Genomic DNA, 13,268 nt, shown 5'->3' with positions numbered 1-13,268 from the left:
AGTCACATCCTGTAATTATTGCTCTAAACTCCATTAGATGTCTGATGTGTGTTTAATGAATGTTGGTGAAGCACCAGTTAAGTTAATTGCAGATCATTGAGATAATTTCAGTTATTTAGAAAGCCTCAGCTTTGCAACGGTTCAGGGGGGTTGGGGTTTGACTGAAGACCAAGTGAGCAGGCTGAGTTGTGGTTAGCCTGTGCTGCAGGAGGACCTTTATAGGATTTACTGACAGTAATGATGCTCGTGATGAGGTGTCAAATTATTGTTTTAGTGAGCTGAAGCTCCTTTTATGTTTTTCCTTCTCTTTTATGACAAGTAGCTGTACAAACTGTGTTGAGGTTTAGTGAGGAGTCTCCTGTCTCCGGCTGACTGCCACCTTCTGTATTTGTTTCTTTAGCTATGTAACAATGAAACATGACAGCTGCATTTATAAACTTGATGCTATCATTAACTAAACTGAACAGCTAAAATCCTATACTTTAATTACTGTTAAAAAAGATAATGAAAAGTGTTTTTTTATTTCCTGTTTCACACAGTACAACATAACACTTCTGTAAGCATATGCTTGGTATATGTTTGCATGTTTTTCTAACCCACTGTTACACCCTACATCGTGATTCAGTGCTACATTCAAACTGTAAATGACAAACATCTTATGTAGCGAGTAAAAAAAAATGCATTGAACACATCTGTGTTTTTCTCAGTGAAGATATTTTTAATATTTCTATTGTCATAAAATTCACAAAATACATCTGTAACCACTCACATTATCCTCACAAAGAAATCATAACAAATTAGTCCACAAATAAAGTTATGGGTAAAATGTTTGAATGACACAGGAAACAAGGTTTGAACACATAAAGAAAACGATGTGCAAAAAGGTATAAAGAAAGCAGAAAAAAGCAGCTGCAGCAAATCACAGTATTGTAAGGAGTATTATCATTGGTTAAAGCAAAGAGACCTTCACAAAAAGCATGACTGTTGCAAAACGAATCCCTGGCAATAGTTACAGCTCCATTTATAAACTTCAAAATGTTCCAGTGAGCACTGTTGGAGCCATAATCCAGAAGTGGTAAGAGCATAATTTCACCATTTGTCATAACCATAAACCATCTCCAGGCCAGGTGCCCCACGTAATATTTGTGACAGAGGAGTCAAAAGAAACAATAAGTAATGCACTTTACCGCTATGGCCTCTTTGTCCACTCCCTGCGCAAACTCTTGCATGTCAACTCTCACAGGTTGTAGCTTGTTTCAAATTTGCTGTAAAAGATTTCAACGAGTCAGTGAAAAACTGGGAGAATATAGTCTGGTCAGATTGAGCCAAGGCCTGACTGTGGATGTAACTCATAAAGATTTGCAGGTGGGAAGATTCAATTAAATTCAATTCAAAGATACTTTATTGATCCCCGAGGGGAAATTAGAATTCCAATACAACCCATCCAAACATACATCATGACACAAGACAAGGGGGGGACGGGTCATCGAGGCTTTGCTGCCCACTCACAGGCGCTGCCCTTGCTAGATGAGAAAAGAGGCCACATTAGGTAAGTAGAGGAAAAAAATTATATTTCACACTTTATTCTTAGCAGGACACAGTTTGACATTGTAAAAAACCTCAGCACAAAGAAGCAACAAGTTGACAAAACAACATCATGCCGGGAATGGTGAAGGTGGTGTGAGGGGGTGCATATGTTTATCTTGAGCATGTGTGTGTGTGCAAGTAAGTCCATGAAGCACTGTCACAGAGGCCATTGTCCTTGATGGTACGTTGGAATGTTCATCAACCGGCCACAAAGTTCTGAGCAGGTCCACAGATGTCCTCAGGGAAGGAAGGGGGCAGAGGGAGCAGAGCGTCATGTTTACATAACTTCCAGGAGAAGTTGAAGATAGCCAGCCATCAAGGCCGTGCAGAGGAGCCAGATTCAGAAAAACAATAATTATTTGGGTTAGGCTGACTCTTAATTTTCCGTCAGCCTTGAGAGTCTCGCTGGTGCTTCTCAAAGGCGAATCCAAACAGCCAAATTCATGGTCTTTCTGCCAGATCTGAGCGAACAACTTTCTCCAAGATTTATCCCATTTCACCCCTGAGTCCAGGAACCGCAACCTGCCTGCGATCCTAAGGATCACATCCAGTCTGCGATTCAGCTCACGTAACATCTCAGTCTGAGTGCTGATCGCCCTGAAGATCCCATCACACGTGCCAGGCAGCCTTACAATAGCCAGAACAGCTGCTGACACTCCGAATTTCTCGATATGCCAGGTAACCGCTGACTCCAAAAAGCAGAAATCCTGATATCAAACATCCAATTATATACACATCTTCCACATTCTCGACTGACATTATCGACAGACACACAATCCTCCACTTCTGCCAGGAGTCCATTGTGTATCCAGAGAAAAACGTCCAGTCCGGACAAGTTGGGCTCTCCTTCACCCTGTCTTCTCCTCGAGAAAATTTGATCAATTGCATTGAGAGACCAGCTGACCAAATCCATAACTAAGAATTTGGAAGATTTGCAAAAAGAGGCTCCAAAGACAAGACACAGAGCTGAAGCAGGGCAGATATGGGAGGGGGTGGGAGACAGAGAAAAAGTGTCCTCCACCGAGAGCAGAAAGAAAGATCATGGTTTGGGTTGTCTCATGGCATGTGGTACTGGCTGACATAATTTAACTAAGGAAAGGATAATATATTCTTAATAGGAACTTGAGGATGAAACTATTGTGGATTTCCAAGCTCATCAATAGTCCCACACACAAATCCAAGGAAACACATAATTGGTTTTGGAAAAAGAAATCTGTAGAATGGCCCTGTTAACCAGCTGATTTGTGTCTAGTTCATAAACTTTGGAAAGAACAGAAGATCAGAGTGCATAGAAAGGACCTGGAGAATCTTTTTAAGATTTGAATATAGTTTGTGTGGAAGAATGGGTCAAAATCAAATCTGAGCAACACATGTGACTAGCTTCTGCATCTAGGAGATTTCTTGCTGTTCTTTCTTGCAGATTTCTGCTGCCAAGAAAGGTTTTCCCACTAAGTATTTAAGAAATTTCTGTGAGTTCCACTGTATCAGGTGCTTAATTTGCTTGCTAGCTAGTTAGCTAGTGTTGGGACCACAGCCATGGGTTTCAACACTAAAACTCCGGTACACACTTTCCTGGAACCTTTCAAAATAAAGTGCATTAACCTTCTTCCAGCACAGCCAGGAAAGGGAGTAACTGCGGACTTCCTGTTGCGCCATTACCCAAATAAAAGCCCCCACCTTTCCACAAGTCTTTCTCTTCCACGCGGCCTTCCATAGGAACCGGATAGGAGAGGAAAGCGCGCTGATGTCTTTTGCTGGCAAAAAGACATAAATTCAACAGGATCCAAAGCCATACGATCATATGCAAAGTTAAGTAGAATGAAATACTGTCTGTGTATCCGGTATTTTCATTCATGAACGGGGAAATTAAGGTGTAAGAGTTGCTTACATTTTCTCTTCGAGGCCCCACAGAAGCAAAACTGTATCGAGGAGAGATCCCGGTGGAGAAGCTGTTTCTACAAGCCGAGCCGCAAGGACGGACTACGGCTTGCACAACCGTGTTACGGTACCGAACAGCCGCCCAGCCCTCCGGAGCTAACGCTATTGCAGAGCGTACGCAGAGGTTAGCTGAAAACCAACCGCTTGTTGACTGTGGATGTTTATGCGAACTACCCTTGGACAACGTTTACTCACCATGGTCAGAGGTTGGGTTTGGGCAGATTAACAATTAGGATGAAATAATCTGAACGTTTTCATTCTATGAAGTTTGTTTTGTGGAACCTGGCGATCTTTAGCGCTAGTAGACTAGCTACGGCACGCGCCGGTTCCGTGTTCTTTGTATGTTTTGAAGCTAAGATAAACTTTATTTAAAGGGTGGTTTTAACCAGAACATTGCTCATAACGCGCCGTCCGCGTTTATGCATTTTAACCTTGGTATTTTAAAGGTATGTGTTGATTCTGGCGCTAAGCTATCTCTAGCTTAGCACTTTAGCTAGCTTCTTTGTTAGCCGAACGGCCAGCCGGTAAGAACACGTGTGCTAGCATTAAGGCTAGTCAACAGAAAGGTTGTTAGTTTTCAAGCTAGTGAATAATAGTCCCTGAACATCATTTGCTAGAGTTGATAACTAAGTAAACACCATTAAGCCCCATTTCTCCAGAAAGATTTGGCTCTTTTCCAAAATACTCAATAATATTTCTTCAAATATTATTTTAATAAATAAAGGCAGTTAATTAGACACCGTTGAGAATTAGTCATCCAGGAGGTTGGTTTTATTCAGCAGATCATTATTTAAAACATTATTTTATTAAAATAATATTTAATCTGATCTTGCATTGTGAAGGGTTGTCTAAATGTTTGCTGATTGTTTTCTAAATTAGTTCCAAAACTAACTTCACTTCACTTCCAGATTCTTCAAGATAATCCTTGGTTCTCAAACATAAACATTGCATGGTAATGTTGCATCACTCTTTTTGGTCATGATTTCTAATCATCTTTAATCAACTTGTTTATATTGTACATAGTCCATTAGTCTTCATTATTCTTTATTTCTGCTTGGTAGTTTAGTTGGATTGTTTTAGCATAGTAAAGAGTTTGTTGATTGAAATATGTTTGACTTTGAGTTGACTTATTTTTGTTAATAAATTCTTGTATTTTAAGAAATTGTGTGAATTCATTCCATATGTGTGCAGAGTTTATGCTGTTCAATAATGCCTGAGCTCGTCTCACACCTTTCTATTCTGTCCTAATACCATCGCCTTAATGGGGCTGGTATTCACAGGACAATCCTTAACAGACCGGAATATTATTTGGTAAAATATTAATATTAAAATATTAATATTAAATAATATTCTCAGATTCATATTTACAATACTAGCTATCCAGTCACAGTTCTACAATATCATCAAACAAAATTTGGATAACAGATACAGATTTAATTTATGCAGGAAAAACGTTCACCAAACCAACTTGGCCTTATGTGAAAAGATAATTACCCCCAATGTTAAATCGTAAATTCACAGTGATTCAACATATTTTTTGGTTTAGTTTCACTACCCACACCCAGGCCTGGTTACTATCTGACATTTAGAATCAAGAAGTCTGTCTGACAACATGAAGTAGGCTTAGGGATCGGAAAAAGCAACATGTCATTCCCCTATCTGCATGAAAATCCCAACAGATCAGCAGTTTCTTAAATACCCAGACCAGCCCTTCTGGCACAAAAAATCAAAGTCACATAAATCCTATTTCTTCCCCATTCTGACACTTCAGCAAGTTGGCTCCTCCACAACTAGATGTATAAGTGCAGCGAGTTACAGCCATTTGATTGGCTAATTTGCTATTTGTGTTACATTCAGTTAAACATGTGCATCTAATAAAGTGTCCAGTGAATGTGTTTTTCTTTTTGCTAATGCTTTTTCAGAATTATGAAGCAACACAGATTAGCTCTATAAAACAGCAATAAGGGACAAATAGTAAACTGTGGAAATTATAAAATCAAACTAATTAAGAGTTTATTTATAGTATTTTGTTCTCGGTATGAAAACAACGTTGGACTCAAAGGTCCTAAACAGTGGAGAGAATTTATAATTTATTATATCTCTAATATATAATAAAACTAGCTGATAGAAGATGAAGTGTTACTGCGTTATAAAAATGTACCTTGATAAGGGAGCCTAGTCGTAGTACTTAATTTCTTTTATAAAATAAAAATGTAGAATGCATTATTTCTGTTCTGAACGGAGTAATGAACACATTATGGCTTGAAACTAATAGGTGATTCACATTACTGTTAATAAAAGCGTTTTTGCTGTTTTTAATGCATCATAAAGACCAGACAAAGAATGCTGAATTACATCCAGCTGACTTCACTGAGTTACAAAGGTCAAGAAAAGATAACAAGTTTATTGGTGGAACTTTGGTCGTTTCTTTCCCACAGCTTGTGAACAGAGGGAGGGTTCCTCATTACAAAGCTGTCAGCAGAAGGAGAAACCATGATCCGGTAAGAGAGTTACAAATCTCCTTAAAACATTCCTGCTTTTTAATTGAACTATACTGGAATTTGAATTGATTCAGAGTCTTTTCACGCACAGGGTTTCTATCATAGTCATTGTTTTGCTGATAGTCAGCATCGATGCGAAGCCAATGGTATGTTTACACGTGTGATGTTTAGCTTCAGATCAAATCATACAAACTTTTAAATGTTTTTCTGTTGGTGGTAGATGTCTAATATTTGCTATCCTCTTCAGAATAAACTTTCAGATGAACACATGAAGGAAATGGTTGTGTAAGTAGACATCTTCTCCAGCTAAAAGTACAACATTCTGTGGACTGTTAGGATAACGGCTGGCATTGCATGTTCCTTATCCCAGGTCCACTGATGACGACGGGAAGCTGTTCTGGGGAGTCATGGTTGAGCCTCCAGAGGACCTGGATAGGATTCAGTTTGAGGTCGACCCCAGTATGAAAATCTGGAACAGCGTGAAGAACAGCGGCCAGGACAAACATTACCTGAAGCCTGAGGAGGATCGGGATGAGATTTACCATCCTTCAACATCTGAGCTCCAAGCTCAAATGAGAAAGTTTGGATACCAAGCTAAAGAGAAGGATGAAGACCAGTATTCGCCTGCATGGATGGAGCACAGCAGTGAGAGAGAGGTAAGAATTCATCTTCAGCCTGAGGAAGACATAGATGACCTTTACCACAAACAGCCTCTCATATCGGTCCTTCAACAAGAGGTGGCTGAAGCTCCTGCTGACCTTCCCTCTCAAAGGAAGTACGCCAAGCCAGAGGAAGATCTGGATGATATTTACCATAAAAAACCCCTCCTGCCAGTTCTTCAACAAGAGGTGGTCGAAGCTCCTGCTGACCTTCGCTCTCAAAGGAAGTACGCTATGCCAGAGGAAGATCTGGATGATATTTACCATAAAAAACCCCTCCTGCCAGTTCTTCAACAAGAGGTGGTCGAAGCTCCTGCTGACCTTCGCTCTCAAAGGAAGTACGCTATGCCAGAGGAAGATCTGGATGATATTTACCATAAAAAACCCCTCCTGCCAGTTCTTCAACAAGAGGTGGTCGAAGCTCCTGCTGACCTTCCCTCTCAAAGGAAGTACGCCAAGCCAGAGGAAGATCTGGATGATATTTACCATAAAAAACCCCTCCTGCCAGTTCTTCAACAAGAGGTGGTCGAAGCTCCTGCTGACCTTCGCTCTCAAAGGAAGTACGCTATGCCAGAGGAAGATCTGGATGATATTTACCATAAAAAACCCCTCCTGCCAGTTCTTCAACAAGAGGTGGTCGAAGCTCCTGCTGACCTTCGCTCTCAAAGGAAGTACGCTATGCCAGAGGAAGATCTGGATGATATTTACCATAAAAAACTCCTCCTGCCAGTCCTTCAACAAGAGGTGGCTGAAGCTCCTGCTGACCTTCCCTCTCAAAGGAAGTATGCTATGCCAGAGGAAGATCTGGATGATATTTACCATAAAAAACTCCTCCTGCCAGTCCTTCAACAAGAGGTGGCTGAAGCTCCTGCTGACCTTCCCTCTCAAAGGAAGTACGCTAAGCCAGAGGAAGATCTGGATGATATTTACCATAAAAAACTCCTCCTGCCAGTTCTTCAACAAGAGGTGGCTGAAGCTCCTGCTGACCTTCCCACTCAAAGGAAGTATGCCAACCCAGAGGAAGATCTGGATGGACTCTATCACAAGTGATCCAAGCATACAGCAGTTATTTTAAACGGCTCAGGCGCAACATGTAAATGCATTTGTGTAATTTTATTCTATTAAACTGCTTTAGAGTAACACACATGTATCGATATCTGTCTCTTGTATGCTTCCTGTTGATAGAAACTTTGTACAAACTCATGAAAGACTTCAGATTTCATTTAATGAAGAAAATGAGAGAAAGCACAGAAGACAAGATCATATCTTCTCCATGGAGAGCAATCACCATGTTTGTCATATTAATTACAGAAGAATAAAATATTGATTTTTCTGAGCTTTGAATGTAAACTCTAAAACAATCAAACAAACATAATCCAAAACAATCTCAATTTAAAAACATATACATTTTTGTTTCAACAGATAACAATTAAACATGTGACTCAGATTCCTAAAAAATATTCAAAATAGAAACCTCTGTCAAAACTATGTTTGCTTTACTGCAGCAGCTCAGCAGGAATAACTCCTTTCTTCAGTATCAAGTTCCCATACAGAGCAGTTTCCCTGGGAAAAACAAAAAACAGAAGAACATCAAACACACGCCTTAAAAAACTCAAATGATGTGACTAAATACAACCCAGGCCCCATACAACCCAGGGCCGGCTCTGGTCAGAAATATTCCTGATTCAACACCTTCAAAATGCCACATTTAGTCTGAACTTTAATATGGAACAATAGGTACTTCACCTTGCGCTGATTTAGGAATTTTGCTCGGTTAGGTAAAAGTTAAAATTGCATTTGAATGTCAATGAGATATATATCTGATCCCCAAAGAGACCCTGACTGAGAACTTAGTGGAGGAACCTTTTTTCATAAACACAGCTTTTACATTTCTTAGAGCTCACCGCCAGGTTTGCAGACTCGCCTCTTAGGGGATTTTAGCCAAATCTTTGCTACAGAAACTCTAAATCCTTCTTGGCTGCTCCTTGGTAGTTCAGCTCCTTTCACAAACCTGCAGAACTAAGGGCTGGGGACAGGCTAGGCCACTCTATAATATTAATGTGCTTCTTCATTTGCCAATCCTTTATATGGTATTTTATATGGTAATTTGGTATTTTTATAGGTACCAACCGAATTCCGTCAGTACTACAGAGTACCAATTCACGTGAAATCAAATGGTACCATGTTTCGGTACCTAAACGCATCATTGTGACACTGAGGGAGCAGAAGAGCATTTCCATGCTGGGCATATACACAGCATTGCACGCACAAGAATGACGTCAGTAGCTGTTGGTAATGTCAACAAAGCAATAAATTGCTCGAAAGTGTGGCTCCTCTTTACAAAATGTGATGCAGATTACGCTTGCTGCAATATTTATGACGCCAAGTTCAAGGGCGGCGGTGGGAATACTTCTAATCTGAAGTAGCACCTGGTTAAGTACAAGATTTCTTCACTGGGAATCTAATGATTAGACAACATATGTCGGGGCTGGAAGATTTCAGTTAATTACAGTGAAGTGTTATTCTTGGTGCTCATGGAAACTGTGCTCCCAACTGCCATCAGATCATTAACAATGATTGCAGGCTGATCCCTCACCTGTCTCATGATCATCCTCACCCTATGAGGCAAGACCTTGCATGGAGCTCCAGACCGACAGTGACTAATGTTCACTTTATAATCTTTCCATTGTTTCTGATGGTCTTGCAGCCCTTGTCCAGACCCACCATCTACTATGAGGGCTAGATGTCCTGCATTTTTCAGATGTTTCCCTTGTTTAACACACCTGAATCAATTGAATAGGACATTGTCAGACTTCTGCAGAACTTGAATACATACTGAAGAGCAGGGACACATCTAAAACATGCAGGAAACAGGCCCTTTTGGACTGGAGTTGAACACCTCTGCCATGCATGTTTAAGTTAAGGCAGAAAAAGTACGCACCCTGTTGCCACGACAGCATAGGCCCTTTTGGCTCGTTCGTAAAAAGCAAATCTTTCCATTTTCTCCAGAGGACTCTGCATGTGAACAAAAATCAGAACAAATTTACTTTGTTTTACCTTCTGCCTGTATGCATTCAGTGAGTAGGTTGTCATACCTCCGAGCCTGCCAGGCTGAGCAGCTGTGTGTAATTCTCCCACACAGGGACAGCTAAACATCTCTGTTTGTCGCTGTCTACCAGATCCATGACTGCTGCCTGTTAGCAACAGATTTAACATGTGGCGTTGCTGGAAACACAGTTGTTTCACCTTTTCAGGATTTTGTATGATTTCAGCCTTATTCCAAAATGTATTCAACAAAAAATTGTCCCTGAAAATTGTTGAGACAATACCCCAAAATGTCAAATGTTTAACTTTTTTTTTTCTTCAAATTGATAACAAAAAACACTCAAAGTTGAACTTAGGTGAATCCTTTCTCCACTGATCATCCTTAAGATGTTTCTGCAACGTGACTGGAGTCCATCTTTAGTAAATTAAGTTTTGTAACACGATTTGTATTGAAACACTCTCTGTCTATATAAGGCAGAGCATTTTAGAGCACAAACCAAGCAATTGAGTAAAAAAGGGATTGCCTATAGCCTATGGGCTGGACTACATTCAATTCAGTTCAGTTTTATTTATATAGCGCCAATTCACAACACATGTTGTCTCAAGGCACTTCACAACAGTCAGGTACATACATTCCTATTAATCCTAACAATTGAACAGTGCAGTCGGAGTTAGCTTTTTATTCAAATTGGATAAAAAAAATTTCTATCTAAGGAAACCCAGCAGATTGCATCCAGTCAGTGACTTGCAGCATTCACTCCTCCTGGATGAGCATGACACAAATGTATAAGATGTCCCAAAGAGCACTTTGATCTCTACTCTGTGGAAATGGTAGAATATTGGGAACCACCAGGACTGTCCCTTAATTAAACCACCCAATCTAACTGAGCAATCAGGGAAGACAGGACATGGTCAGAGAAGTAACCAAGAACTTAATTATCACTTTGGCTCCAGTCTTCACCTGTGAAGCTAGGAGAACCATCCAGAAAGTCATTGCCCACCAACAACCAGGCCTTTAAAGCATTTTTGAATTTTGCAGAAATGCATCTTGCAGACTGTCAGATCCAGACAACAGAATGCTCTGATTTTATGAGACCAAAATCAGACTTTTGGACCTGAAAAGTCATGTCCACAGAAAACAGGCAATGCTCATCATCTGGTCAACACCATTCTTACTGTAAAGCATTGTGGTGGCGACATCATGATGTGGGGATTTTATCTGGGGGATCTGGATGACTAGTCAACATACAGTGTAAAATGAAAGCAGTCAAAAAGATAGATGTTCATATAAAAAGCCTGCATCCAGAGTGCTCTGGACCATAGGAAAAAGGCTTAAACATACTCCACAAGAACCACGAAATTTGATCTCTCTCCCAGTCATTCTGTTCTTGCAGCCCTGGTTTGGGAGTTCTTGCAGCTTGTTCTTGAAACATATTTTGTGTAGACGTTTTTTCATGTGTGGTGTCAAACATTGTGTGATTGGTCAGACATTTGAAGTGGGTGTGACTACTACACTGACAACTGGTGCAGTGGTAGTGAACTGTGAGGGCTTCCTATGAGTTCTGCACTTGACCTCTTGTGAAGTATGAAATGTTCCGGCCAGAAAGAACTTTGTTTTTGTTTCCTCAAGTAAAAGAACACATTTCTTTGCTCTTGCAAAGTATTGACCTTAATAGCTTCCAACCTCACAATGACCTAAAGCAAACAGCCAAGATAACAAGAGTATCTTCGGTTTTTGAATGCCTTTAGTATGTTCTTAAATCCAATGGAACGTCTGCGGAAAGACCTAAAAATGGCTCTCTGCCAATAATGCCCATCCAACCTGAGTGAACTTGGGAGGACCTGCAGACAAAACGTCTAAAGGTCTCCCAAGCTTGTAGCGAAATACCCAAGAAGACTTCACAGGGCTGTAAACATTGAGCAAAAGCTGTGAATACTTATGTAAATGTGACTTTTTTTCAAACGTTTCTCACTTCTGGGGTATTTTGTGTGGAATTTTGAGGGATACATGTAATTCACCACATTTTGGAATAGGGCTGCAGCATAAAATTGAAAGGAACAGTAAATACAAACAGCTGGTGATTAAACTTTGATTTTGACATGCATGCGTGGGTCCTGTACCGGGCTAGGGACGTAGGTATCCAAGGGCAACAGCTTTAGAATAGCCTCCAAAAGCTGTGGGATTCCCAAACCTAAAACCAGAATGAGACAGTGTTACTGCTGACTGGTAACTCACCCTGACATAATGTTTTAATTTTACCATACCATCAGCTCGTATCTCTTTTGGACCACTGGTACAAATAGAAGATGTGGGGAAATTGGCATCTGCAAGAACTGAAGAAAATAAAACATGACAGTTGTTCCCTGGTGTGGACATAAATGAGCTTTCTGCCCCATACGGGCTACAAACACCGCAGGATATGAATGGAGCTGTGCACCATACCCAGTTCATCCCCATGGCCCATTTTGGCGAGAACATACAGCAGATCGGGTGATATAACAAAGGGGATCCCTTTTAGAACCACCATCCTGCCAGCCGAACAGATCAGAGATCATAGAACCAGAAATGAAAGCGAACCGAGAGCATTCCCCTCAATTCACTTCCGTCTTGGTTTAGCTTCGCAGCGCCTGCTGGTTGGAAGATGAACTACAAGCAAACTACACATTTTCTTTTTGTCAGGTATTTTTTCACTCAGCAGACAGGTGTTAATTTTTTAGACACAGAAAAGCGCCACCTATATTTATCGGCACTCCTTGTAAAGATGTGTAAAAAGATTTACATTTTTTTAAATGCAGCAGCGAGAAAAACATGGAAATTTAAGGATTTCTCAAAATAAAAATATTCTTTCCACTGGCATGTTATTACTATGACCTTACACACTAGCCCATTTCTCTTAGTCAGTCTTCAAAATGGGCAAGACAAGATAACTTGTCATTCAAGTAATTCAAATGTGTGTTGATTCAGACAATCTAAAAACCATTAACCTAAACGTTCCTATAACTACAGTCAGTGTAAAGATGACAAAGACCAAAACAACTACAACAAGGCTCGATGAGGGCACGGGTTCATCATTTCCACCACATTAAGGGGGGAGCAGACCCAGCCCAAGGTTGTTTGGGGGCCTAAACAGGATTTAATTTAGTAAAGCTCACCATCCAGCATAGAGCCACTAATCAGGCATTTATGTATACATGCATGATCTTCTTCCTGTTTTTTCTTTTTTGCATTCTAAATTCTCCAGCAGGGGCCAACTTTAAAGTTGCTTTCGCAAACAACCACAAAAAACACTATTAATTGCTTACAATTTACAAAAAGATAAGTGTGCATAAATCTTTTTACCAGTTTGGACAGATGCAACAAAACATGAAAAAGCTTTAAATGATGACTGCTTACACAACCTTCTCACTAGGAAGGTTTTCCTCAGTATGTGTACTACTGTAGCATTTGTCAATGTGTCTTGTATCAATTCATCTTCCCATGGGGCACACAGGTAAGCAGGAAATCTTAGGCAGTTGCAAAATTTGCTTATACCTTGGT

General features: G+C 40.3%; 2 protein-coding genes across 4 annotated transcripts; one reads left to right on the top strand and one right to left on the bottom strand.

Moving 5' to 3' along the window:
- The first annotated feature begins 5,964 nt into the window (after positions 1 to 5,964).
- si:ch211-217g15.3 (uncharacterized protein LOC368914 homolog) lies at positions 5,965 to 7,829 on the top strand. Its single transcript, XM_047350871.1, has 4 exons — positions 5,965 to 6,026; positions 6,118 to 6,172; positions 6,274 to 6,311; positions 6,397 to 7,829. The coding sequence occupies exons 1-4, from the start codon at positions 6,019 to 6,021 to the stop codon at positions 7,733 to 7,735; spliced, it is 1,440 nt and encodes a 479-aa protein (XP_047206827.1). The 5' UTR covers positions 5,965 to 6,018; the 3' UTR covers positions 7,736 to 7,829.
- Positions 7,830 to 7,890: 61 nt separating this feature from the next.
- Positions 7,891 to 12,340, bottom strand: fuom (fucose mutarotase). 3 transcript variants are annotated; one of them, XM_047350872.1, is made up of 7 exons: positions 12,174 to 12,331; positions 11,996 to 12,064; positions 11,852 to 11,922; positions 9,781 to 9,879; positions 9,627 to 9,700; positions 9,282 to 9,468; positions 7,891 to 8,248 (listed from the first exon to the last, which is right to left on the bottom strand). In XM_047350872.1, exons 1-7 carry the CDS (start codon positions 12,256 to 12,258, stop codon positions 8,195 to 8,197), a joined length of 639 nt encoding a protein of 212 aa, XP_047206828.1. In that variant the 5' UTR covers positions 12,259 to 12,331; the 3' UTR covers positions 7,891 to 8,194. The 3 variants fall into 3 exon arrangements, with proteins under 3 accessions (XP_047206828.1, XP_047206829.1, XP_047206830.1); XM_047350873.1 differs by lacking the exon at positions 9,781 to 9,879 and having other exon boundaries at positions 12,174 to 12,340; XM_047350874.1 differs by lacking the exon at positions 9,282 to 9,468.
- Between the last annotated feature and the right edge of the window lie 928 nt (positions 12,341 to 13,268).

The sequence above is a fragment of the Girardinichthys multiradiatus genome, chromosome 22 (genome assembly GCF_021462225.1).
Source record: "Girardinichthys multiradiatus isolate DD_20200921_A chromosome 22, DD_fGirMul_XY1, whole genome shotgun sequence".
Taxonomy (NCBI): domain Eukaryota; kingdom Metazoa; phylum Chordata; class Actinopteri; order Cyprinodontiformes; family Goodeidae; genus Girardinichthys; species Girardinichthys multiradiatus.
This window is presented reverse-complemented; position numbering and strand designations above follow the sequence as displayed.